The sequence below is a fragment of the Brachycentrus maculatus genome, unplaced genomic scaffold (assembly GCF_059751285.1).
Source record: "Brachycentrus maculatus isolate JH-2025_06_01 unplaced genomic scaffold, ASM5975128v1 h1tg000172l, whole genome shotgun sequence".
NCBI classification, from domain to species: domain Eukaryota; kingdom Metazoa; phylum Arthropoda; class Insecta; order Trichoptera; family Brachycentridae; genus Brachycentrus; species Brachycentrus maculatus.
Genome location: NW_028280925.1, coordinates 951,469 through 976,865, shown reverse-complemented (window position 1 = coordinate 976,865; position 25,397 = coordinate 951,469). Strand labels below are relative to the sequence as shown.

Here is a 25,397-nt window from a genome sequence, read left to right as displayed (position 1 = left end):
GAGACGTCTATCAACCATTCATCTGGAATACACAGCTCTTTTAGATACTCTGGAGCCATATTGTGTATTGATTTATACATGAGTAGGCAGAGCTTTTACTCAACCCTTTCGGGAAAGCGCAACCAGTGGAGTTTGTGAAGTAGTGGGGTGATGTGACTGAATTTAGAAATTCCAAAAATCAGTCTCGCTGCTGCGTTTAACACTGATTGCAGTCTAGTCATTTTATTGTTTGGTAGACCCGTGTATTTACCGTTACAATAACCGACTCTAGATATTACAAACTCATTTCTTGAAATTGACGGGCAGCATCAACTGGCAGATTCTTGCGAATGCTTTTAATTTGCCTTAGCTGATAAAAACATGTACTTGTTGTTTTGCTAATTTGAGTCTCAAGGGAGAGATCAGAATCTAAGAACACGCCCTGCAGTTTGACGGCCGGTGTAGTGGTACTCTTTGGTTTGAGTGGTGTCATGTTTTCAAGCAAATTCTGTCGTTTAGGTGTGGCTACTAAGACTGGCTACTAGAGATGTTCCGTTTTGGACGTGTTTAATGTCAATCTGTTTTCAGCCATCCATTCCCCTATTCTCTCAATGCACTTATTAATAGAGTCAACAAGTTTATATTTTTCCTCCGACTTACAATAATAATACATTTGAGTGTCATCCGCATAGCAGTGAGACCAAAACATTGGGTTTGGTAACTACATTATATCGTCCAATTATCTAATCCTTATACAAATGCAAAACTATCGAAGAGTCATAATAATTATTGTTTTATAAAATTGACAACTCAAAACTCATTAATTGATTCGGCAGTCACTTTGTAGTAAAATCTATCCATTTTTACTGTGACTTTAATTTTTAATTTAATGTGTAGTGAAAATGTAAAAACCAAGTGAAAAAGAATCACATAAAATAACCAAAAAATTCCATTATAGTTTAAAACCAGAATTCTTATCGAAGTATATATAAATTAAACTGCGACTGTGGAAGTTTGCACATTGGTATGACTTCCAGAAAATTCAAAACAAGAATCAGGGCATATGAATTAAGTTTAAGAAGTAAATAAATAACTAATTTGCTAACCATTTAATAGATAATGATCAGAAATTTAACAACAATAATGTAGATTTCCTAAAAATAATTAATACGAAAAGTCATAAACTGCAACATTTAAAAACAAACAGAAATTCATAAAAATATAAATAATAATAAACCCATAATTAACAATATGACAATGACTAAAGCCTCCCCCCTTTTGTCTATGTTCCCACAGATAAGAAATAATAAATAAATAAATAAATAAATAAAAATTAATAATATCTCCTAGTCTTCAACCTTCAATGTCCCAAGGACACAGCTCTAAAATTTAGACTGAGCTTCACATACAGTGTTTGAAAATAATAAGGAATGCATCGAAACACGTGTCACAATAGATTTTAAGAAATAGTGGTATGTACTTACTAAAACTTACATAGAAACACTTAAATTAAAAACTAAAAACTCCATTTATATAATTGTGTATAGTTTTTTGGAGGTGAACATTTATACTTTTATGAAGTTCATCTGCAGTATTGTGTTTTCCCCCATCGTTTAATTAATGTCAATTTGTCATCATCAATAGTGTTTATAAATACAACTAACTGCTGAGGGGTCACAACCCTTAATTTTCTTCAATCGTGCATTACTCTCTGCATCTTCTTTGCTCCGGACGCAAACACAATGTGGTTCAGAGGATCCTTTGACATACAGCAATCTTGGAACTCCTACCCAATCCCTCTCTATGCCGCCACTGCAATACACAGTAATTTAAAAATATATATTTTGGTTATTTTGGTTTTTATTTCTAATGAAAAAATTTATGAGCTACATTTAACTGCGAGAATATTGTAAATCAGGGTGAGTGGTTTAAAAGATTAGCTTTAGACCATTCCAAACACCAATACCAGGGCTTTTTTTCCATGTAATGCGGTGGAACAGCGTTCGGTCACCTTTTTTCGCAGATCATTTTTCTTTTTGAATTTTCAAAATCAATAAGACTAAAAAATGTTTGAGCTTACGTAATTACAATCTGCATTTATATATATCGTCAAAATGATAAAATATGGTATTGTAATGAATATTTAAATGATATTAGAACATTTTTTTTTAGTAAAAAGCTTGATATGAAGCGAGTTCCGGACCTTTTTTTATTTAAAAAAAAGCACTTATACTATCAGTGAAAAGATTTGGAATCTAATCAATATTCATAGTATAATTATACTCATTGTATGTGTATTGGTATTACATGATAATCTGGAAGTCTTAAATGTGGTCTAGAATTCTTGCTTCTTGTGCCATTTTCAAATTTCTTTGAGGTTTTGCATAAATACAATCTAATTTTTATTTAAAACGATGTTTTAAGCATCCCATGAAAAACTTGTGAGTGGATATGTATTTCTTTATCTTAAGGAGAATTTATTATATAAATTTTTTATTATGTAATAAAACAACTATATAGTTTTTTCCACTTTTAAATGTGGAAAAAAACTATATAATTGTTGTTTTATTGGACCATCAGTGCATTTAATCTTTACATTCCTTTGGAAATGCCATAACTAGGCGAAATAATTGTCACTAAATTGATTTTTGTGTTTTTTAACAATAAAATACAAATTAGTAGACTCAAAAAATCAGTGTTTTATTTAACATTTAATACATAAATAAAAGAAGACCATACATCGAGAGAAATTATATTACATGTATTATTATATTATAAGTCTTTTTTTCAATAAATATGTAAATTTATATATTTTTATTAAAAAAGTACATATTCATATAAATTATCTTCAATTTTTTTTGGAACGCAAACCCTAATTTGTATGAACTTCAAACCTTGTATAACACGGATTTGTATTACACAAGGTTTTTGTAGAAATATATAACTGTGTTATACGAGGCCCGATTGTATATATTATTGTAAATAATGTATTTACCTTTTGACAGTGCACCAAACTCTACTCCCAGATTCACCTTCCCACGCTGAATTACAAGGGGGATATTTTTTGTTTGCGTTTTCCTTGTCTATCTTCAATTTAAATGCTTCTTTTAGTTTATATTCTACAACTCTCATATATTCGGTTTTCTCTCCATATGAGTCATAAAAGCGCCCTATTAGCTTTCCTAAATTGGCAAAAAAAAATCATATTTATTGTTTGTTATATTGATTTATTTTTGTTGACTTATGTGAGTTATCTAAATGTTTATGTTGAAGATAAGTTATTTCATTTTGGACTATTTCATGTGTTAAAAATAACAAATTACTCACAAAACGCCTACTTTTTAATTTTTTTTCTTTGTTTTAAATTCTTTTGCATTTCACAACATAATATGGGGTGTTTCAGATTGTTTTTTGTTTTTGAAACTTAAAAATAAAACACCAGAATTCGTTCAAATTTGATATAATTACTTTTTAATTGAAGAGCAGGTTTTAAATTTTTATATATAAAAAATAACCGTTTGTAAGTGCGACCATCCACTTCTTCCCACTCATTTAACCTGGTACTAAAATTTTCGATCACTCGCTGGAGCATCGCTCTTGGAATAGCGTTAATTTTGTCGGTGATTCTTTAAGTGCAAATTTAATCAAGCATTGGATAAACTGGGAACACAATGTCGGATAAACCAACTGGTCCCAAAAGAACACCGAGGACGACCACGAATGCCAGCCGCGGTGGCCAGTCTGTTATGAACGACCCACAACAATCACTAGAATTGCGAGTAGCTTCTCTAAATTTAAATAAATCTACAGTTCATCACATTATTCGCAAAGATATGCATTTTCTCGAGTATCAAATTTTAATTAACAAATGAATCCCGATGATCCTACTAAACGAGTCGAATTCTACAGGAAAAATCGTTTTAGGAGTTTCAATAACATATGGTTAACCGATGAATCGAATTTTCGCATAAACAAAAATGTCAATAAACTAAATTGTAGATATTGGGCTTCTGAAAATTTGCTAGAACTGCATCAGCAACCATTACACTAGCAGAAAGTTGTCATTTGGGCTGCCATATCAAGGCAAGAAATTATCGTTATCTCAGACAATTAATTCTGCCATATTGCCATATGATCAAGACTTTTCTGGCTACAGAAATGCATTATCAGATTGGCTACAACCGCAACACATTTTTCCAACAAGATGGAGCCACTTTTTAAGTTACAAATGACTCCCTAGCTGTTCTTCACGAATTATTCCCTGAAAGAGTAATAAGTCGCCGAGGAGACATCTACTGGCCACCGAGAAGCCCAAATTTAACGCCTGCTAATTTTTTCTATGGAACTACTTAACAAAATAATGTTCACAACCATTGCCACCCAACCTGGATGTTTTAAAGCAAAGAATCAACGACGAAATTAACGCTATTCCAAGAGTGATGCTCAGGCGAGTGATTGAAAAATTTAGTGCCAGGCTTAATGAGTGAGAAGTAGAGGGTTATTTTACAAAACGGTTATTTTAGACACATAAAATTTTAAAACCCGCTCTTTAATTTAAAAGCAATTATAACAAATTTGAACGAATTTTGGTGTTTTATTTTTAAGTTTCAAAAACGAAAAACAATCTGAAACACCCTACAATACAAGTACAAAAATGTATATAATATAAATACAAAAAAAGATCCAACAAAGGCATGGCCTGTGTGTGGGTATATGGTACATTATATTTTAGGTCATAGTAAAGGGCATTGGCAAGAATACAATAGATAAATTAAGAAGTAAAATTAGATTGATAATATACTGTCTTACCTTTATAAGTATATTGACTCTCATACAAATCTGTCCAATTTTCTAAATCTAATAATTCTGAATGAGAAAGTTCCAAGACATCATCTAATTCTTTTTTTGTATCACTGAACTCCCCCGTTATAAAAGATTTAGAAGCATCCCTACCTAAAAAGGGAAAAAGTATATTTATAATTAAAATTAGTAAGAATATACTCAATGCAATTTAATTGGTTTAAAATAATTAATTTACCTATGAATATATAATAATCTGCACCAGGGCCGTAATGCTGTTTTCCTGATGTCACATCGTAAACCTTGCCCAGAATAGACAGATATAATAAATCTGATTCAACTCCATTGTACATCTTAAGTTCACTGGGCGTAAATAAATCCTGATTTCTTTTATCAAAATTAAAAAGCTTTTCGTAAAAACGCGATAGAGAAAATGTGATATCTTTTTGGCAAAAAAATAATACGATACCCAAAATAATGGTCATAAAAGGCAAAAAAACCTTAGAATACATAGTATTAGGCGAGTGAAAACTGTGTAACAGTAAAACAGAAACTAATGTATCAAAAGGTATGCTTCAAGTCTAATATTAAAGTTAAAAACAATTATTCTTTCATCAATAGGAAACTATTAGCAAAATATTATGTCGCGTTTCGCGTATCGGTCTAGCCGCCAATGTTGACGTACAGTTGATACTTTTTGACGTTTCTCGTCTGACGTTGTTATAGCCCGTTTACACATACGCCAGTAATGCGCGCTGCGCGCACTCGTCTCCTCCACCAAGACGCTACTTAGTTATAAGAACTAGTGTAGTGATATGTAAAGTATTTGAATTTTTAGGCGTATTATAAGTATTGTATATAATAAACCTAGTACATAAGTAAACTCACTTCCTAATTAAAATCATACATCTAAGAAACTTCACTGCTAACTTAGAATTAATGAAATGTATAAATTCATGCCTCTAGCGAGATAGCGAGTGTTTTTTACCTTGAATTTTCACTTATGAATTACATGAAATTTTAGTTACTTTAAATATAAAGAGTTAATCCACTCACGAGTAGGCATAGGCTATAAAACTTAAAAAGTTGAAGCCTGAGTAGGATTTTTTTTAATTACCTAACGTCCAAGTGACTCTGAAATCTAGCTACGGCTTATGCAACACCATTTATCATGATCCTACTCCGGCTTCGACTCGTGAGTGGATTTACTCTTTATGTTTAAAGTTACTATGATTTCATGTAATTCATGAGTGAAAATTCTAGGCAAAAACACTCGCTGCCTGAATAGGGTCATGATAAGCGGTGTTGCATAAGCCGTAGATAGATTTCAGATTCACTTGGATGATAAGTAATTTTAAAAAAAAACGCTCGTGTCTCGCCTCGGAACTTTCGCATAACGTTCGGGCTCGTCCCTTGCTCGGCTCATCACTCACGCGTGGTGTTTATACATTCGCTTATTTTCAAATAATTTTATTTATTTAAAAAAAATTAAAATATTCACAGAAAAAGTTTTGCATAGGGAGTAAAAATATCTCTTTGCAAACCTCGTATTTAAAAACTTAGTCACACATTTATAATACAGGGTGGGCATGGTCACTTCCTTATTTTTAAAAATTCTTACATAACAGGTATTGTTAGTGTGGATTTAATTATATTTTTCGTATAAAGGAGCACATTTAAAGTTTTATTTTTATTAGGTTTTAAAAACGACATCTCATAGGCTGGCACCTTCCTCGTCAGTAAGTAAAGATGGTTGAATTTTGACATTTCTATCAAGTTTTTTCCAACATATCTGTGCCTATTCGGCATTAGCAGCACGAATATTATCCTTCACCTGACCAAGTCGTGTAAACCAGTGTTAAAACACTGGTTGCCACACAAGAAATAGTCACAGGAGGCTAAATTTGGGATCGCGCTGGCCAGGAAGATCGCCCCTAAGAGAGTTGAGCCGTTTGGGGAGTTGTTCCAGCAAAAAGTTAATGGAAATTAGTCATGCCACGTCAACCGTGATACCATCGTGTTGGAACCACACACCCCCCACATCCATTTATTCCAGTTTGGGTAGAAAAACTCTAAGAAATAGATGTGGCGATGACGTCTTCGACTGTTGATGTTTTAAGGCATCCTGATGGCTCTGGAAGGTCTATTGCGCTTCTTCTTCACACTACTAGTATCCCTGAAAAAGTCCACCCACAAACAAATCGATATACGACCAGGCACACGACCTATATATATATATATATATATATATATATATATATATATATATATATATATATATATATATATATATATATATATATATATATATATATATATATATATATATATATATATATATATATATATATATATATATATATATATATATATATATATATATATATATATATATATATATATATATATATATATATATATATATATATATATATATATATATATATATATATATATATATATATATATATATATATATATATATATATATATATATATATATATATATATATATATATATATATATATATATATATATATATATATATATATATATATATATATATATATATATATATATATATATATATATATATATATATATATATATATATATATATATATATATATATATATATATATATATATATATATATATATATATATATATATATATATATACATATATATATATATATATTTATATATATATAAATATATATATATGTAATAAAATAACTAGGTACCTACTTATACATTTTATTAAGTACTTACAAATAGTACCTACATAAAACAGTTCTACCACCAGATGCCGCATGCGTCGCTCAGAATAAAACAAAAGACTTCCGATAATATTATTAACTGTCAGAATCAGATAGATAGATAGATAGATATATATAAAAATTATTATAAAGATAAATAAGAATAAACTTTAATTACAAAGCAACACATTGTTTATTTTATTATTATACACCCACTTTACATATTATTTACACTTAATTTCTAAAAGGAAAATATTACCACGTTATAAAACGACAATTTTGTTAATCAAAAATAAAGAAACAAAATAAAAAAAAATGGATACTGCTCCTCAAACATTAGAAAACTTACTAGAAAAATTAATACAAAATGCTCAGGTAAGCAAACATCAAAATTTAAAAGATATTTCAGAGAAGTTCATCATTGAAAAATTTACAAGCAAAAATCCTAATGCAAACCAGTGGATGGATATTTTTGAAAAAGAATGTACACGTTTTGAGGTGACAACGGATGAGAAAAAAAATGAAATATTAAGATTGTTTATGGATAAAAGTTGTGAAGATTGGTACAGTTCGATGATGATAAAGTTTTCCATGAACTCAGAATGGATAGTATGGAAAAACAACTTTTGTAAAACATTTACAAACAAGGGATGGAACCATGTAATGTTTGCATTATCTTTTAAATATAATGACGGATCCTTGTTAGACTATGCCATAAGGAAGGAAAAACTTTTGTTGGAGATGAGAAGAACGATCGACATGGGTACCTTAGTAGATCTTATTGTGGCTGGTTTACCAGAATTTATAATTAATAAAATTGATAGAGAAAAATTAGAAGATTCAGTCGATTTATTCAATGAAGTAAAAAAACACGAAAACATTGTAAATAAAAAAAGGTTTTCGGATCAAAGAAGATATGGAAATCTAAGAACTAGTGGTAAAATTAAAGATAAAAGTCCATGTAAGATTTGTGAAAAATTAAATAAGGGAACTCGATATCACCCTGAAGTAACGTGCTGGTTTAGAACAAAGGAGGATGATAAGTTTAATAATAAAAATACTATCAGACATGTAAATAATTCAGTTATAGAAGCTAAGTTAAACGAAACCGATCAAAAAAACGAATAGTAACACCATTAATAAATGTCAAACTATTACTAAATGATCAAATTGAAATATTTGGAATTTACGATTCAGGTTCAAATGTTTCTCTAATAAATTCTAAGTTATTAAAACTAAAAGGAAAAGGAAACAATATGAATGAAGCAGATTTAGTAACAATTAATGGTGTTAAAAAGACAAACGGTTTGACGACTTTGAAAATAAAAATATTTGAATTGGAAAAAAACGTTGATGTATATATTATTGATGAAGAAAATTTCAAATATGATTTTTTGATAGGATTAGATATGATAAAAAAATTTAAACTAATCCAAAATGAAGACTTAAAAATAACACAAAGACAATGCTTGAAAAATGAAAATAAAAAGAAAGTAGAAAAAATTTCTACAAAATATAAAATTAAAAATAGTGAATTTAAAAATACAGAAAATAACAACAGCGAGGAATGCAAAATAAATTATAATGAACATGTAAAAGAAGAAGATTTTGAAATAAAAATAAATCATTTAAATCAATTTCAAAAATCTAAAATAAATGAACTGATTTGCAAATATAAATCCGTTTTTGCAAAAGACAAATATGATATCGGCACTGTTAGTGGATACGAAGCGAGGATAGACTTACTAGTAGACAGATATTGCAGTAAGAGGCCTTACAGATGTACTGTAGAAGATAAAAAGGAGATAGAAAAACAAATTGCAAAATTACTGGATAATAAGCTAATAGAAGAATCCTTCAGTCCATTTGCTGCACCTGTTACATTGGCATTTAAAAAAGAGGAAAACAAAAAATCCAGACTGTGTATAGATTTCAGAGACTTGAATAAAATAGTAGTGCCTCAAGCTCAACCATTTCCTTTAATTGAAGACCTAATGATAAAGACCAGGAATTGCAAATTTTTTTCAACACTAGATATAAACTCAGCGTTTTGGTCTATTCCTTTACGAATCGAAGACAGAAAAAAGACGGGATTTGTTACACAAGAAGGACATTTCCAATGGACTTGCCTACCATTTGGATTGAAGACCTCACCAGCAATTTTTCAAAGGATACTAGGTAACATATTAAGAAAGTATAAACTTACAGATTTCACCGTTAATTACATAGATGATATTCTTATATTTTCTAAAACTTTTGCTGAGCACATTAAACATCTAACACAGTTGCTGGAAGCGATCGAAACGGAAGGTTTCAGGTTAAAATTTACAAAATGCGCATTTGCGTCAGACTTGGTAAAATATCTAGGTCATATAATTCAAAATAATTCAATAAAACCAGTAAAGGATAATTTGATTTCAATAAAGAATTTTCCTGTTCCAAAAACGATAAAAAATGTAAGACAATTTCTGGGGAAAATAAACTTTTACCATGAATACATACCAAAGAGTGCAATAATACTAGATCCATTGCATAACTTACTAAGGAAAAATCAAAAATTTATTTGGTGTGATAAATGCCAAAAAGCATTTGAAATAACAAAAAGCATGCTTTGCTCACAGCCCGTTCTAGAAATTTTTGATCAGGATTTACCAATCAACATTTATACCGATGCTTCTTTAGAAGGTGTTGGGGCCATTTTGAAACAAAAGCAGCCCGATGGTAGAGAAAAACCAGCGGCATACTTTTCAAAAAAACTAAATGAAGCCCAGAAGAAAAAGAAAGCAATATATTTAGAATGTTTAGCAATTAAGGAAGCAGTAAGATACTGGCAATACTGGTTAATAGGTAAATCATTTACGGTTTATTCAGATCACAAACCTTTGGAAAATATGAATCTGAAATCTAGGACCGATGAAGAGTTAGGTGATTTAACATATTATTTATCGCAATATGAATTTGAAATAAAATATAATCCAGGAAAGAAGAATTTAGAAGCAGATTGTCTAAGCAGGAATCCAGTATTAAAATCGAATGAAAATGCAGATGAACAATTAAAAGTTGTTAATTTGGTTAAATTAGAAGATATTTTAAAAGATCAGAATAAAAATGAAGACATACAAATAACACAGAAACAGTGCTTGAAGAATGAAAATAAAAATAAAGTAGAAAAAAATACTACAAAATATAAAACAAAATATACTCCAGGAAAGAAGAATTTAGAAGTAGATTGTCTAAGCAGGAATCCAGTTTTAGAATCGAATGAAAATGCAGATGAACAATTAAAAGTTGTACATTTGGTTATATTAGAAGATACTTTAAGAGATCTGAATAAAAATGAAGGAATTCAAAAGAAAAAAACAAATGGACTGAAAAAAACTGTGTCTACTTTAAAAGGGTCAAGAAAAAAAAAATACAAAAAAAAGAAAGAAAGAAAAAAGAACGGAAAAAAAAAGAAAGAAAGAAAAAAAAACAAGAAAGAAAAAAAAAGAAAAAAAAGAAGGAAAAAAAAGAAAAAAAAAAAAAAAAAAAAAAAAAAACTTTATCATATCACTAAACTTATACCAGTCCCTTCACTACAAGAAGATGATCCGGAGGACGAGTGAAAATTTTACTATGAATTTTCATCCCCAAGGGGGGAGATGTAATAAAATAACTAGGTACCTACCTATACATTTTATTAAGTACTTACAAATAGTACCTACATAAAACAGTTCTACCACCAGATGCCGCATGCGTCGCTCAGAATAAAACAAAAGACTTCCGATAATATTATTAACTGTCAGAATCAGATAGATAGATAGATAGATATAAAAATTATTATAAAGATAAATTAAGAATAAACTTTAATTACAAAGCAACACATTGTTTATTTTATTATTATACACCCACTTTACATATTTATAAAGAAAAATATTACCACGTTATATATATATATATATATATATATATATATATATATATATATATATATATATATATATATATATATATATATATATATATATATATATATATATATATATATATATTTTATATATATAAATATATATATATATATATATATATATATATATATATATATATATATATATATATATATATATTTATATATATATATATAAATATATATATATATATATATATATATATATATATATATATATATATATATATATATATATATATATATATTTATTATATATATATATATATATATATATATATATATATATATATATATATATATATATATATATATATATATATATATATATATATATATATATATATTTATAATAAATTATATACAAATTACTATTTCCATCCTCTCTGCCTGCCCCTTCGGAGAAACGGCGTGATGGTAGTAGTAGTATTGCGAATTAATCCGTCTATTCCATAATATTTGACATTTGGCCAGAGACAATTGACATTCGATTTTTGTCAGAAAATTAAGTAGGTACTGTCTCTTAAACCCTTCATTACGATTTATGGTGGAAAGGAGGTTGGATAGAATAATGATATAATTTTTTTTTAAAGTTACATAAACATTCAGCTAACGACGATTTCCTACCCCACTACTGTCATCTAATTAAAACGTTAAAGAAAACTCTCCATCAATTTAAATACTTACTATTGGATGCCAGTGGGTAATAATAATGTTAAGCAATGGGATGCTACCATAATATAAAATGATTATTTTTATTATTAGTTCCAATTACTATACGTTAAGAAAATAGTGTGTTCAATGCTGTTTTTTAAAAGTGCCTGAAATAAATTAATCCTTCTGTTTTCATTTGTCACTTTTGCGTATGAAGTTTCATTTATGATGCATATTCATTTCGATTGTATTTTTCAGATAAATATTTAGTAATAAACCAAAATCCGATTACAACTAACGTAATGCTATCATTCATAAGTAAATTTTATATATTCATTGTAAACAAATAGACAATTTTTAATGCAGGGAAATTGATTTGGTATAAATTTATTTATATAGAACTAAATCATTTTTTCTCAAATATTTTTTTTTTTTCGTAATAATTATATTTATTACCAACTACAATTTTACAATAAGACAACAATAAACCTAATGTTATTTTTGAAACACTAACATAATGCAAAGGTAATTTACTATTTGTTACTGTCCTTAAGTTTGCGGTAGTATTTCATCATAATTGCGCTATTCAAAGTATCCATAATTACCATTATTTTTATTATTATGTCCTATGTAAAAATAAAATGTGTAACCCTTAAAATTTATACAATTTTCCCCTATATTTAATTAAGTACGTAACTTTATAAAATATTTAACAGCCGTTTAAATTTGGGCTGATGCTTTGAAGGCGGAAGTCGTTAGACACGACGTGTTATTTTTCGTGACGGGAGGCTGTTAATTGGGTATCTGCTATTGAAATTCATCATTTGTCGTTAGTTTAAAGTACCACGAAATGGCGAAATTAGTCGATATTTATCATTCCGATAAAGATCCTGTTTTAACGGAACGGCAACTCCCGCTTGTCGTTAATGAAAATCTAACAGTAAGTGAATTAGTAATGCACTTTGACATTCGTTGGTGCCCTGATATTATTTAGTTTTATTTCGATATATTTAACGAATGATGGGCAGAAAATAGCACTTTTGAGAAGATTTTATTATATTTCATCACTTTGGTGCATTACATCGCTATTTCCCGGAGTTTTCTAAATGCTCTATTTCCACCATTCAATATCGTGACGTTTTAACATTTCTTATCACAATGTTTTATTTTCTTTTTTTATATGGCGAATGTTCTCCGGATCGTTATTTTAATAAACGTTTTTCGATTGTTTTAGATGATAATGGATTTAAATACGATGGGTCTCGTGTGTGACAATCGCGATGTCAAAGGCCGAGAGTTGGAAGAATTCATTAGAAAGTACAGCATATTAGGCTCCGACGAAATTAAGGAATCATTCCAAGTAACATGCGAAGATCTCCTGTTTATACTCGGCCAGACGGTTCCGTGTGTCGGTTGCAGAAGAAGGTACTTTTTATTTTATTTTATTTGATATTATATACTTTGTATGACGCGTGAAAAATTAAATTAAATTCTGTAACCCAAATATTTCATTAATTATCTTAACATTACATAGAAAAAAATGCACGTAAAGTAAAAAAGAATAGTATTGTCATTCTCCATGAGTGTATAATTAATTATTTTTTGTACAATTTTATTTCCTCAAAAATATTTTCTCATCCCTTGTCCACGTTGATTTGTGCATTGAGCATTGCATCGTGTATGTGCATTTTTATATATTTACTTATGATGGCCAAAGTTTACAAAACTATGCAAACATGTTTTTTTTTTTAAAAGTAAAATATAGTTAAGGTGAACATAAATGTAATATAGTTAAGGTAAAAAAAAAGGGAAACAGTGAGATATAAAATAATAGTAATGTACGTAGTAAAGATAATAAAACATTATCCTTAATAGTATTAAAATAAAAATAAAACTTCCACTTTTGGAGGTACTAAATTTTCTAGAAATACAAATTTTGTAATTTGTAATGTAAATTTCCTAGAAATACAATCTATGAATCATCCTAGTCTTTTTATTTAGCTATATGCAATCAAAGTTTTATTATCATATTATCTTAATTCCTCTTTTCGCACAATTATTATCCATCGTAGTTGCGATGTATAAAGATTTATGCAACGCAACTACGATGGATAATAATTGTGCAAAAAATGTAGATACATTTAATAAAATTGTTTGAATATGTCAAGTATGAATGTCATTGACCCTGAAAATTTCCGTGCTTATTTAAATATAAAATCACATAGTAAACCTAAGTAAACGAATTTCTTCTTCTTTTATGGCTTTTCACAATACAACTGTTCTAGCCAGTGTCTAGTTATTAAGGTTAAGAACTTAAGATATAGAAACAAATTGAAATTGTTTGCACGCTGTTGCATGTTATGGGTGCCCACCACTACTCTCCCATTACGCGGTTTGATTATTCATGAAATGAGCATTAAACACTTTTACCGTGTTTAAAAGTGGGCGGAAAGATGGACGTTGCATGAATGTATAAGGAGATAACTAAATCCAGCAGATGACAGGTCATACGCTCTGTAAATGCTCAAGTCTTTCATATTTCTTTTCCATAAACTGTGTTATCTCTATGAGACATGAATAATAACAATAACTCGGGAGGATAAATCTAGCAATACTGCTCTCACAATGATTTGGACATATTAAAATTTTTGTTATGACTATAATACAGTGAAACAATTGTTTGGAGTGATGTTTTTCCTCAATACTTAAACTCACTATATTTAAAAAATAAAACATTTTGTTGATCAAAGAACTAGAAACATACTTCCTTCCTTCGTCTGTCTCTGAAGTATGCATTTTGTCTGTCTCTGAAGTATGCATTTTGTCTGTCTCCCATCTTTTGCTACTCGTTATAAAGCTAAAAAGCGAGCTAACCTAAAATTATGTCTGCAAAAACAAGACATTTTGGCATGCTCGTAGCCCGAGGTTCCGTTGTAATTTAATTTTTGTAATTCTTTTCAGTGTCGAAAGATTATTTTGTCAGCTAATGGATTCAGGTCACGCTACACTAGATCCACTCGTAATTTCACCCGAGGGAATATTGACTGTAAGACAAGATAAATTAGTCGAACCAAAAGCTCTTTGCACTCTGCTTCATGGACACAGGTAATTAATTAAAATTTAAGATGATGGTCTTATCCTATTTTAAGAAAACTGTTTATTTACAAATTTTGTTTTCAGCTCTCGATTACAATGCTTAGTAGAAAACCAGCCCCGATCAAAGAAAAGCCGTCGTTGTGTCCTTCATTCCCTGGAGTCCAGCCGGTCTCGAATAATGAGCGGTTCCTGGAGAGACGTTTGGGACTGTATGCAGACTAAGTGCAGAGAAGAAGTCACTTTTATCAACTTTCAAACCTTACAGGACACTTTAGATAACTACTTAAGGAAACACAGATTCTGCGGTGAATGCAGGACAAAGGTATTTCAAAACTGTTATAAATACAAAATTCTTCTAAAGCAATACGAATATGAAATCATTACAATAGAATTTTTATTTTATAGGTTATTCGGGCTTATCAGTTACTCGTCGAGGAAAAAGAGCCGACTAAAGAAAAAGGTTACGTGAGCGCTTTATACGATGGTATTCGGCGATGCATGTTTGATAAACACCTTCATCTGTCAGCCGATACAGATTATATTAAAAACCTCATAATGAAAGCTGAACCGGAACTCTTAGGTAGCCACCGTGAAAGACACGCTAAAACATTAGAAATAGCTCAAGAAGAAGTACTCATATGTCTCGGCATCTGCCTCTACGAGAGGCTACACAGAATATCCCTGCGGCTGAAGGAAGAAGAAGGCACTTGTCAGGTTCTAGTGGCCGTGGCAGTCGATGCGCTGTACCGCAAGTTCGAGACTGCCGTAGAACGTAAATGCGGCATCACCAAGCTCGAGTTGCTGTATGAGGAAATTACTAAAGAAGAAGCCGCTAAACAACAAAGGAAAGAACAGAAGAAGCTCCGCAGGCGCAAGAAGAAAGATCGCAGGACGGAAGGAGATAAATGTGACGACGTAGACATTGAAGAGTGTGCGGAGACAGAGCCTTGTCATTGCGACGACTGTCTGGCCGATAACAAAGTGTTAGCTATAGAAGTGAATTCCATAAGCGACAATAGCCGAGGGTGCCTGCCTTACAGTGAAGACTTAGACGTGGGCTCTTGTCATTCCTGTCATAGTGTTCAAGGATCGAGCGTTATTTCTAAAAGACTGGTACAAGGAAGCTGGTCATCCAGTGAACATTCGCAAGACTGTGGTTACTCGTCGGAAAACAATAATGGCTGCTGCGACACTGTTTCCGGATCGTCTAGTTCCCCCAGTTCTCCGGAAGGTTCGGAGGTAGCGTGTTCAGATAGCTGTTGTAACCACGAGAGAGCCGACTGCTTAGTAGATTCTTCAACTGTAATAAACTGTAACAAAAAAGATAAATTTGCTAAATCTGGATTTACCCTGTCGCTTCAAGAAATGTTACTTGTGAGTATCAATACTTTTTTTTTTAATTTTAAGTTTAAGTATCTATATCAATATTTGCTTCGTATAAATATCAGTTACACATTCATTATATATATTTTCTCTTCTTTCCCTAAACTCGTATAATTTCGTCTTCATATAAATATAAAACAAGAATGATGTTACATGTAAACCATATGAAGATGAAATAAATATTTTACAATGCAATGCATTTTTTCCAAGGAAAACATCCCTCCATTTTTGTATACATATAATACTATCAAATGTATACTTATAGTATTTGTCCTAAACACATTATACGTTTTGTGAGTTTTCCATTATTTTAAAAATATTTTTATATATTTATTTGATAATATCAACCATCATACTATTAGTGACATACTTTATTTTGTATGAAGTTGTTTACACACAGACTCCTGGACATCATTTATGAAATGCACCCCTGTGCACACGGAACTCTGCGTTACAATAAATCTTATGAATTCTTTTGTGAATCAACAATGTAAATTCTAAAATATACACTCCCATTGTAAGACATTTGAATTATTGCAGATATCTTAATATTAAATAATAAATACATTTGCTGTTAACACTAGAACTGCTGACAGGAATTGAATACTCGGAAATAAGCTTATAACTGGAAAGAAATTTTAGTCTCAAAATTAAAACTGCTTACTATGCTTACTTATAAAACATTCAGCACTCGGTATAAAGAAAAATATACATTATTATATTTAATACGTCATTCAAAATGACTGCTTGGCAGTTTTTTTGTTAATGAGATATATGGTAATACAACTCCCCTCATCATTCATCATTCACTTTGTGCAATACCACTTAAAAAAGCTTTATGAGTGGTATTACACAAAGTAAATGATGAATGATAAGGAGAGTGTTAGAACAAATTGCTTAATTTGTATTAGAAATTCAAGAGAAGGTTCTAGAATATTTTGGAAGCTATGATAATGGCCAGAGTGGCACAAATGAATGATTTGTTTTGTGCAATATTTATGTTAGTAATTTGAAAGTTTGCATTCATAATGAGATATGTTTTCTCTCTTATCCGCACCCAATGGTGCATAGAGCACTGCATCGTATTGACACAGTGTTATCTTGGTCTTTACTAAAATAAAGGCAAGGTGATCATTCCTGCGCCTCAGTGACCAGTCCAGGGTAATATGAAATAAATATTAGTTTTAAATCACTAGTATTTATTTTTAACCCACCTGGGAATCGAACCCAGGGCCTCCAGCATATTAGCTAAACACGCTAATCATTACACCACGGAGGCCGATAAAATGAGATTATTTTTTTAAAATTAATGTTTTACTTAGTAAATACCACTATTTCTTAAAATCTACTGTGACACGTGATTCGATGCATTCCGCATCATTTTCAAACACCAAAAATTATGCAGAATGCATCGAAACACGTGCCACAGTAAATTTTGAGAATAGTGGTATTTACTAAGTAATTAATGCAAAAATGAGATTAATCTAACGATTTTAAGATTCAAATAATTAAAGTGGCAACACATTTTATTAATGTTATTTTATTTTCAGGAATCGGATGAAGAACATGATTGTATTCCAATTGAAGACGTTATGGAGTTTAAATCAAGACACAACATAACAGAGAAGCGTCAGGAACTCCGTCAAACTCTCCGTAATAAGTTTGCTCAGCTTTGTTATAATGCGCCTCAGAAAGTCAATCAGAATCCAACTCTTAACGTAAACATTTAGATATGGTCATTTCCGTAGATTTTTTCCACTGAAAAATGTAAACATTGTTTCACACGATAGGCGTTGCGCTGCCGCCAACAAATTGTTACAAAATTAATGTTTAGATACATTTTCTCTTATAGAAAATTGTCAACATACAATATACATACGTTAGGGCTTTAATGCTTTCCATTGCCCAGTTTACATTTGCAAATATTGAAATATTCTTATGGTCAACTAGTTTTTTTTTATGTTACTTATAACTTTTATAATTTTACAACATTTGTTTAATAACTTGGTGAAATAATTATATTTGGTAATTGTTACTTTTTAGGGTGTTCGCAACCCATTATTCCAATGCAGTGAATTTTATATATGTTCCAATTCTCATGTTTGTAACCAATTATTAAAATATATAATTCTATAATATTCCACCAATACACTTGTTTTATTTCTGTTAACTAAATAAATATTATAACAAGAGTATCTAAAAGAGCTGTGTATTCCAGACGTATTGGTTGATAAATGTCTCATGCCTTGATCGGCTACAACAACTGCTATGGGCAAAGTGCCAGGTAGCAACCAGCGCACTAAATTTGGCAAGCGTGCCTTTGCTGTTGCGGACCGATGGCACGAAATATTCTTCCAACAGTAGTTAAAAATAGTGAGAGTGAGATGATCTTCAGAAAATAACTAAAAACAAATTTGTTTGCAAAATAATTTTCACTATCTTCTTTTCCCCAATTCTTTGATGGGATTTGATAATTATTTTCACAAAGTTAAGACCTCAACAAAGAGATTGGTATATAATATTCATTTAAAAACACTAGATTATTCTTTCTCTTCTGCCTTTGAAATGAGGCTGGCAGATAAGGTTAAAATAGCCTTACCGTCCTTAAGCATCAATCCACCAAATGGGTAAAAATAACTTTCCCGTCCGAAGAGTGTTAATGAGATACATTCTCAGGGTCAAGTATGGACTATTTCCTTTCTGGTTGTACCAGGTATCTCACAATCTGGATGAGCGCAGGGGGGATGCGGCAATGCTCGTGATGTCTTATGACAACCTAATAGTGAGAGGTTTGACCCCTAGCACTCAATTCTTGATCAATTATTTTCGACCTAGCATCAATTCCTTAATTGATTTATGGATAGTTTTGTGCCGCCTCTACAGTGACACTGATTGCTAAGGGTTAATTTGTGTAATTTAGGAAGTGGAAATATTTTTACCCATGAAAAGAAAACAATTTGAAAAACATATTTTTTATTTATTTAACATGAATGGATAAATTTCAAAAAGTATGTGTATACTTAAGAAAATACTAATTAGGTCTAAGTATGTAGTGAAAATTTATTTAAAAAAAATCATATTTCTAAATTGAGTTTCAAGAACTTTACTGTCCAATTTTTAGCCTTAATTATAAGTATACAAAGGCCATCTTAATACATATATCTATAATATCAAAACAACAAAATTGTGCACAATTTCAATACTACTGCAATTACACAAATAGTGTTACTCTCTGTGTGTATGTGTATAAATACCAATTCTGTCCATGCAGCAAAAATTATACACAAATTGTATATTTAGATGATAAAGCTTGGTTGACATTTCGGGTCTGTCATTGGAATCAGTACATCACAGATTAGCTACACATAAGGTTGCATTTGTTCCTCCAAATCCAAAAGAGTTTTTCAAAGCAATTCTTCTACCGCTCTTCTCCCAAGTTTGCTTGACTTTAGGAATATAATTGAATGGCATAACGTCACACTCGGTCAAATTGATTGTTGGTGGTAATGTTCCGTGATAACACGCTAATATAGTGAATGCAGTCTCCAGATTTCCTGCAGCTCCCAACAGGTGTCCGTGAGCTCCTTTGGTGGAGGAAACTCCTTGGAGGTTCATAGAATCCCCAAACATTGTATTAATTGCTCTAGCTTCGATAGCATCACCGATCGGAGTCGACGTAGCATGAGCATTTATATATCCAATATCTTCAATTTTCAGATTTGCACTTTTCAATGCTCTAGACATGGACAAAATGGCTCCCGATCCATCTTCCTTGGGTGAAGTAATGTGTGAAGCGTCCCCAGATAGACCGTATCCTAAGATTTCACAATACATACTAACGCCTCTTCTGACAGCATGTTCGTACTCTTCTAAAACTAAAACGGCCGCACCCTCTCCCATAACAAACCCGTCCCTCGACTTATCGAAAGGTCTCGATGCTTCAGTGGGATTTTCATTGAACGAAGTACTTAGCGCTCGTAATCGAGAGAACCCAGCGATAGCGAGAGGACTGATGCACGCCTCAGAGGCTCCGCACACCATAACATCAGCGTCATTGTATTTAATAAACCGATATCCATCACCTATAGAGTGTGCGCCGGTTGCGCAAGCAGTCGAAACTGAATGATTGGGTCCTCTAAAACCGTATTTGATACTGATCTGTCCAGCAGCCATATTTGGCAGAATTCTAGGTACAAAATACGGACTTACTTTGTTGTACCCAAGTTTGAGGGATTCATTTGTATTGCAAACATCTTCTAAATCAATCATACCCATTCCAAAAGCAACTCCGGTGTTCTCTCGTAACTTTTCATCTTCAGGTTTCCACTTGGCATCGGATAATGCTTCCTCTGCTGCAATTAGCCCGAAAGCTGTTGCTGGCGCCATTGTTTTCAGAATACTTTTATTAAAATAACGCGCAATATCTTCTCCTATTTGAACAATTCCAGCAACTTTACATGGTAACGACTTATAACGAATATCTGATAGTTTTTCTATTCCGCATGCTCCATTGATTACATTATCCCATGCGGTAATGGTAGAACAACCTACAGGACATACAATTCCTATGCCCGTTACAACTACTCTCCTGGAGCTGAATTCCCGTTTCATGGTAAGAACTTTAGTAGAACAAAAAATGGAACTCTTCACTTCGTTCCTACAGAAAACAAACATTCCACTCCTTTGCAACATAGTAAGGATTTAAATGTATAAATCAATTTCGGTAGTACATGAAACAATTTTGAAGAAAACATAAATTAAGAACTGTCAAAATACTGATATTTGTGCAAGACATAACCTAAAAACTTGCAGCATGAGACCTACTTATCACTTATTTTGACATAGCTGTCAAAACATCAATGTTACTAGTAAAAAAAACTTTAAAATAATAATAATTTAAATAGCGCCATTTTCGTAAAATACTACCCCAAGGCGCTTTTAAACTAACACCATATGAAATGATGATGATAATGATAGATAAAAAAAACAAATAAAAATTTCGTCAATCGGTCTTGGGGCATCGAATGGGCTATGTTTGGAGCAGGGATAAGATGGATCGACAAATTGTTATGCTTTCTCTCCATACTCTAAGTATGTAGGTACGTCGTTTTCCAATTACGGAATTTCCAATTCGAAAATCCTATCTCAGTTGTGCTTGCTAACTAATACTAGTCAGCTATATAGGTGATTAAGGTTACTTAGTAATTATTTCTGTGTTCAATTTAAATTGTAAGTTTTGTAAATACTTTTTTTTAAATGTATTAAAGGGATCTTGAGTAGTGGAGACGAAGTGTCGGCCTCTCTCCTCCATACTTCCTTCTCCCCCCCTCATTAATCTACATAGAGTTTGTATTTCTTAGAAATATTTTGAAAATTTTCCTCTAAGCTGACAGCGTCCCTCATGACTTTAATCACAGCGGGTGGGAGGTGGTGTTAGTAATTTAAAAAATGGCTGAGGTGTGGGATATTGGCTCCGAATGTGGAAATTAAATCCCGAAATACAATTTGGAAACCGGAATGCGTATGGTTGAGCACTGATCCAATAATCATCTGTACGTATAAGTAATGTTTACTCGTTTTTCTATGGTTGTCAAAATGTCAAATTTTGTCTGCGCCAACAAGATCTAAAAATAGCGATTATAGTTCTCGTGTTATTTTTTTTTTAAATTAAAAAATAATTATACCTCAAAGATGTCTAAAATATTTACACCCACTAATCAGATAAGATTGACAAACGTTGCGGTTGTGAGATTAAAGAAAGGAGGAAAGCGATTTGAAATAGCTTGCTACAAAAACAAGGTTTTGTCTTGGAGGAGTAAAGTGTAAGTAATTTAAAACGTTTTAGTTTTGGAAGATATTGATAGTATAATACATTCAATATTTAAAATAAAACATAAATCCAGCAAAACCAATAAAATATCGAAATACTTTCCAAACTCTTCCAAAGTTATAAGATTAATCATTTTAGGTTGTTTTTATTTTTGTTTTTGGTTGTTGTTTTTGTTTATTTTTATTATAAATTATAAGGTGTTTGTGAATTTGTATTATGATATAGATATATGCCCTTTTTTTTAATTAAAAAAGTAATGTTTCTAATCATAAGACTTGCGAAAGTTAAACTTATTTGCTTAATGTTTCCTATAAAGATAAAGTTGCCTCAATCACAATCATGTTAACTATATTTTCACTCTATCACAACTTATCATTTTCCAAATAGTTATGCTCGAATACAACAATGAAAGAGTTGCCACTGGGCTGAAATTGTATGCCACGCAATAAAAACCAAACTGTTAATAAATACAATATTTGTTTTTACAGAGAAAAAGATATAGATGAAGTTCTACAGTCGCATTCAGTGTTTACCAATGTTTCAAAAGGGCAGGTTGCAAAAAAAGAAGATTTAGTGAAAATATTCGCTAAAGACGACCTTACAGAGATTTGCAAAGAAATCTTGGAAAAAGGAGAGCTACAAGTCTCCGACAAAGAACGGCATTCCCAACTTGATGCCTTATTCAAAGATATCGCAACAACTGTGGCAGATAAGTGCATCAATCCTGAAACCAAAAGACCATATCCTGTTTCTATTATTGAAAAAGCTATGAAGGATGCGCATTATTCCGTGAAGGCAAATCGTAATGCTAAGCAACAAGCATTGGACGTTATTCCTCTGTTGAAGGAAACTATGCCTCTGGAACGTGCTCAAATGCGAGTGAGAATCACACTCTCGGGAAAGGAAGCCAGGAAGATCAGGGATAAGATAGCAGCGTTGACTAGTAGCACGGAGCAGGAAGAGTGGAACGGTGGAACAGTTGTTTTGGTCAGCTTGATTGATCCCGGTCACTTCAGAACATTGGATTCCATTATATCTTCAGAGACTAAAGGAACGGGGCAAATGGAGCTTGTCAACCTCAAAGAAATGAAGGAAGGAGAACAAATGTTGGAATAATATTTTTTATTAAATAAAGTTTATTATTTAAAACCTCTAGCGTTTCATTGAAACACATAATATATGCAAAGAGATTCAAAAGTTCTAGGAAAATGAAAATAAAAGAGAGGCGATTGCATTCAGCTATTCATAGTATCTTTCATTAAGTTAAAGCATATTTTTATACCGCATTGCCACTCTTTTAGGCCTTTCAGGTAGAATTCAGAGTTAAAGGTCTAGATACACATGCTATATTTGAGCAAATGCTACTTAGTGGCGTGTGTGCACGTACTTTGCTAGAAATGAGCATGCTCAAAAATAAACAGCCGTTTGATTATTGGGCATGTTACTTGCAGCGCGGGTGGAAGAGGGGGTGTTTTGAGCATGTGTGAACAGAATTGCTTATGAGCATACTAGATTCAATCAAGTTCGTTGTAGAGTTTCTTGCACGACTTTGCTCCAAAATATTTTCTGGGGAGATGAGAAAACAGGAGCAATGAATGTCTCTGGAACCCACGGTCGTCCCTATATAAAAACAAGAAATAATGCATACCAAGATTTGAAAACCAACATGCATGACCCAACTCTTGACTGAAAATTATAAAAATAAAAATTGAAAACTCGGAAAATTGAAAAAAATTTGAAAATTTAAAAAGTTGTCGTAGACCTGTTTTTCTTTCTTAATAATAGAAGTTTTTAGACGCATTCCATTGCAAACTAAATAATGATTTTATTCAGTTCTGTGCGAAAGACTGGTTTGTTTTCCATTTTCACTACACGGAGCCGACAGAGCTGCTAGTGGATATCATGTGTGTCGGAGCATTTAATTTGAGCATGCTTATTTCAAGCAAGTGTATACCAGCTAGTGTATTCAAGTAAGTGTATGCATGTATATCTGTACCTTAACAATGATTTGAATATACCCAAATCTTACAATCCAAGTACACAAATAGTCAATTCATCTACAGGGGGATTATCAAAATAAGTACATTATAAATATTCATCTCAAACCCTTATCCACACCCGATGGTCCATGGGTGCCATATCATATAAACGCAGTATTATCTTGATGGTTAACACACGAAGGAAAGGTGATCACCCCTCCGCTTCAGGTACCAGTCCAGGGTAATATTGAATAAATATTATTCTTCTTGGTGTAGGCCTTGTGGCCTGTTTTAAAGAGGGATTAGCCTCCTGCGATGTCGATTCCCAGCTATCGGTCCATCTCTTTGATGGTCTGCCCTGGAGTCGTCTACCATGGGGTAAGCCGTACAGTGTGATGTGGGGGAGTCTGGATGGTGCCGTTCTTCTCACATGCGCAAAGCATTGTCTCCTTCGTAGCCTTCCCCACCTAACGACATCTTCGATCTCGCATATTTCCCTGATCCTGGTGTTTCTTATACTATCTCGAAGACTCTTGCCTGATATGCTTCTTAAAGTCTTCATTTCTGACACTCTGAGCACGTTTTTTGTGCTAAATCTACTTTCTCAGGATTTTTCCACATAAAATATTTAGGCATTCTGAGAGATGGCTGCAGCCTTGTTTACTTGCCCCGTCACTTTGCATCGCAGATCCGTTTAACTACACAGGTCCTTAGTCATTGGACTGAAAAAATCACTTATATTTATTTGACCCCCCCTCTGGAAATCAAACCTGTGACGTCCAGGACGGTAGCCGAGCATGCTGACCATCACACTACGGAGGCGGGAACTAAAAAAAGCCATTTGCAATATCTGATAAACCCATAAAACTTTATTATGTAACATGGAAAATAGATTTCTAAATAAATGTTTATTTGTATTTAAATCTTATCTGTTAGAAAAGAGGTGTCAAACTCAAAAGTTACCAAGG

At 31.7% G+C, this 25,397-nt stretch overlaps 4 protein-coding genes across 4 annotated transcripts; 2 read left to right on the top strand and 2 right to left on the bottom strand.

The window, feature by feature from the left end:
• Positions 1-1,074: 1,074 nt before the first annotated feature.
• LOC148308270 (neuferricin) lies at positions 1,075-5,494 on the bottom strand. The gene is made up of 4 exons (XM_088262024.1): positions 5,018-5,494; positions 4,789-4,932; positions 2,975-3,161; positions 1,075-1,791 (listed from the first exon to the last, which is right to left on the bottom strand). Exons 1-4 carry the CDS (start codon positions 5,289-5,291, stop codon positions 1,617-1,619), a joined length of 780 nt encoding a protein of 259 aa, XP_088118150.1. The 5' UTR covers positions 5,292-5,494; the 3' UTR covers positions 1,075-1,616.
• Positions 5,495-12,902: 7,408 nt separating this feature from the next.
• Positions 12,903-18,767, top strand: LOC148308269 (gametogenetin-binding protein 2-like). The gene is made up of 6 exons (XM_088262023.1): positions 12,903-13,081; positions 13,376-13,566; positions 15,103-15,246; positions 15,322-15,559; positions 15,643-16,611; positions 18,171-18,767. Exons 1-6 carry the CDS (start codon positions 12,992-12,994, stop codon positions 18,348-18,350), a joined length of 1,812 nt encoding a protein of 603 aa, XP_088118149.1. The 5' UTR covers positions 12,903-12,991; the 3' UTR covers positions 18,351-18,767.
• Positions 18,768-19,576: 809 nt separating this feature from the next.
• Positions 19,577-21,481, bottom strand: LOC148308268 (3-oxoacyl-[acyl-carrier-protein] synthase, mitochondrial). Its single transcript, XM_088262002.1, has one exon. The coding sequence runs from the start codon at positions 21,310-21,312 to the stop codon at positions 19,969-19,971; it is 1,344 nt and encodes a 447-aa protein (XP_088118128.1). The 5' UTR covers positions 21,313-21,481; the 3' UTR covers positions 19,577-19,968.
• A 733-nt stretch (positions 21,482-22,214) lies between these two features.
• On the top strand, positions 22,215-23,599 carry Sbds (SBDS ribosome maturation factor). The gene is made up of 2 exons (XM_088262022.1): positions 22,215-22,442; positions 22,939-23,599. Exons 1-2 carry the CDS (start codon positions 22,312-22,314, stop codon positions 23,564-23,566), a joined length of 759 nt encoding a protein of 252 aa, XP_088118148.1. The 5' UTR covers positions 22,215-22,311; the 3' UTR covers positions 23,567-23,599.
• Positions 23,600-25,397: the final 1,798 nt, after the last annotated feature.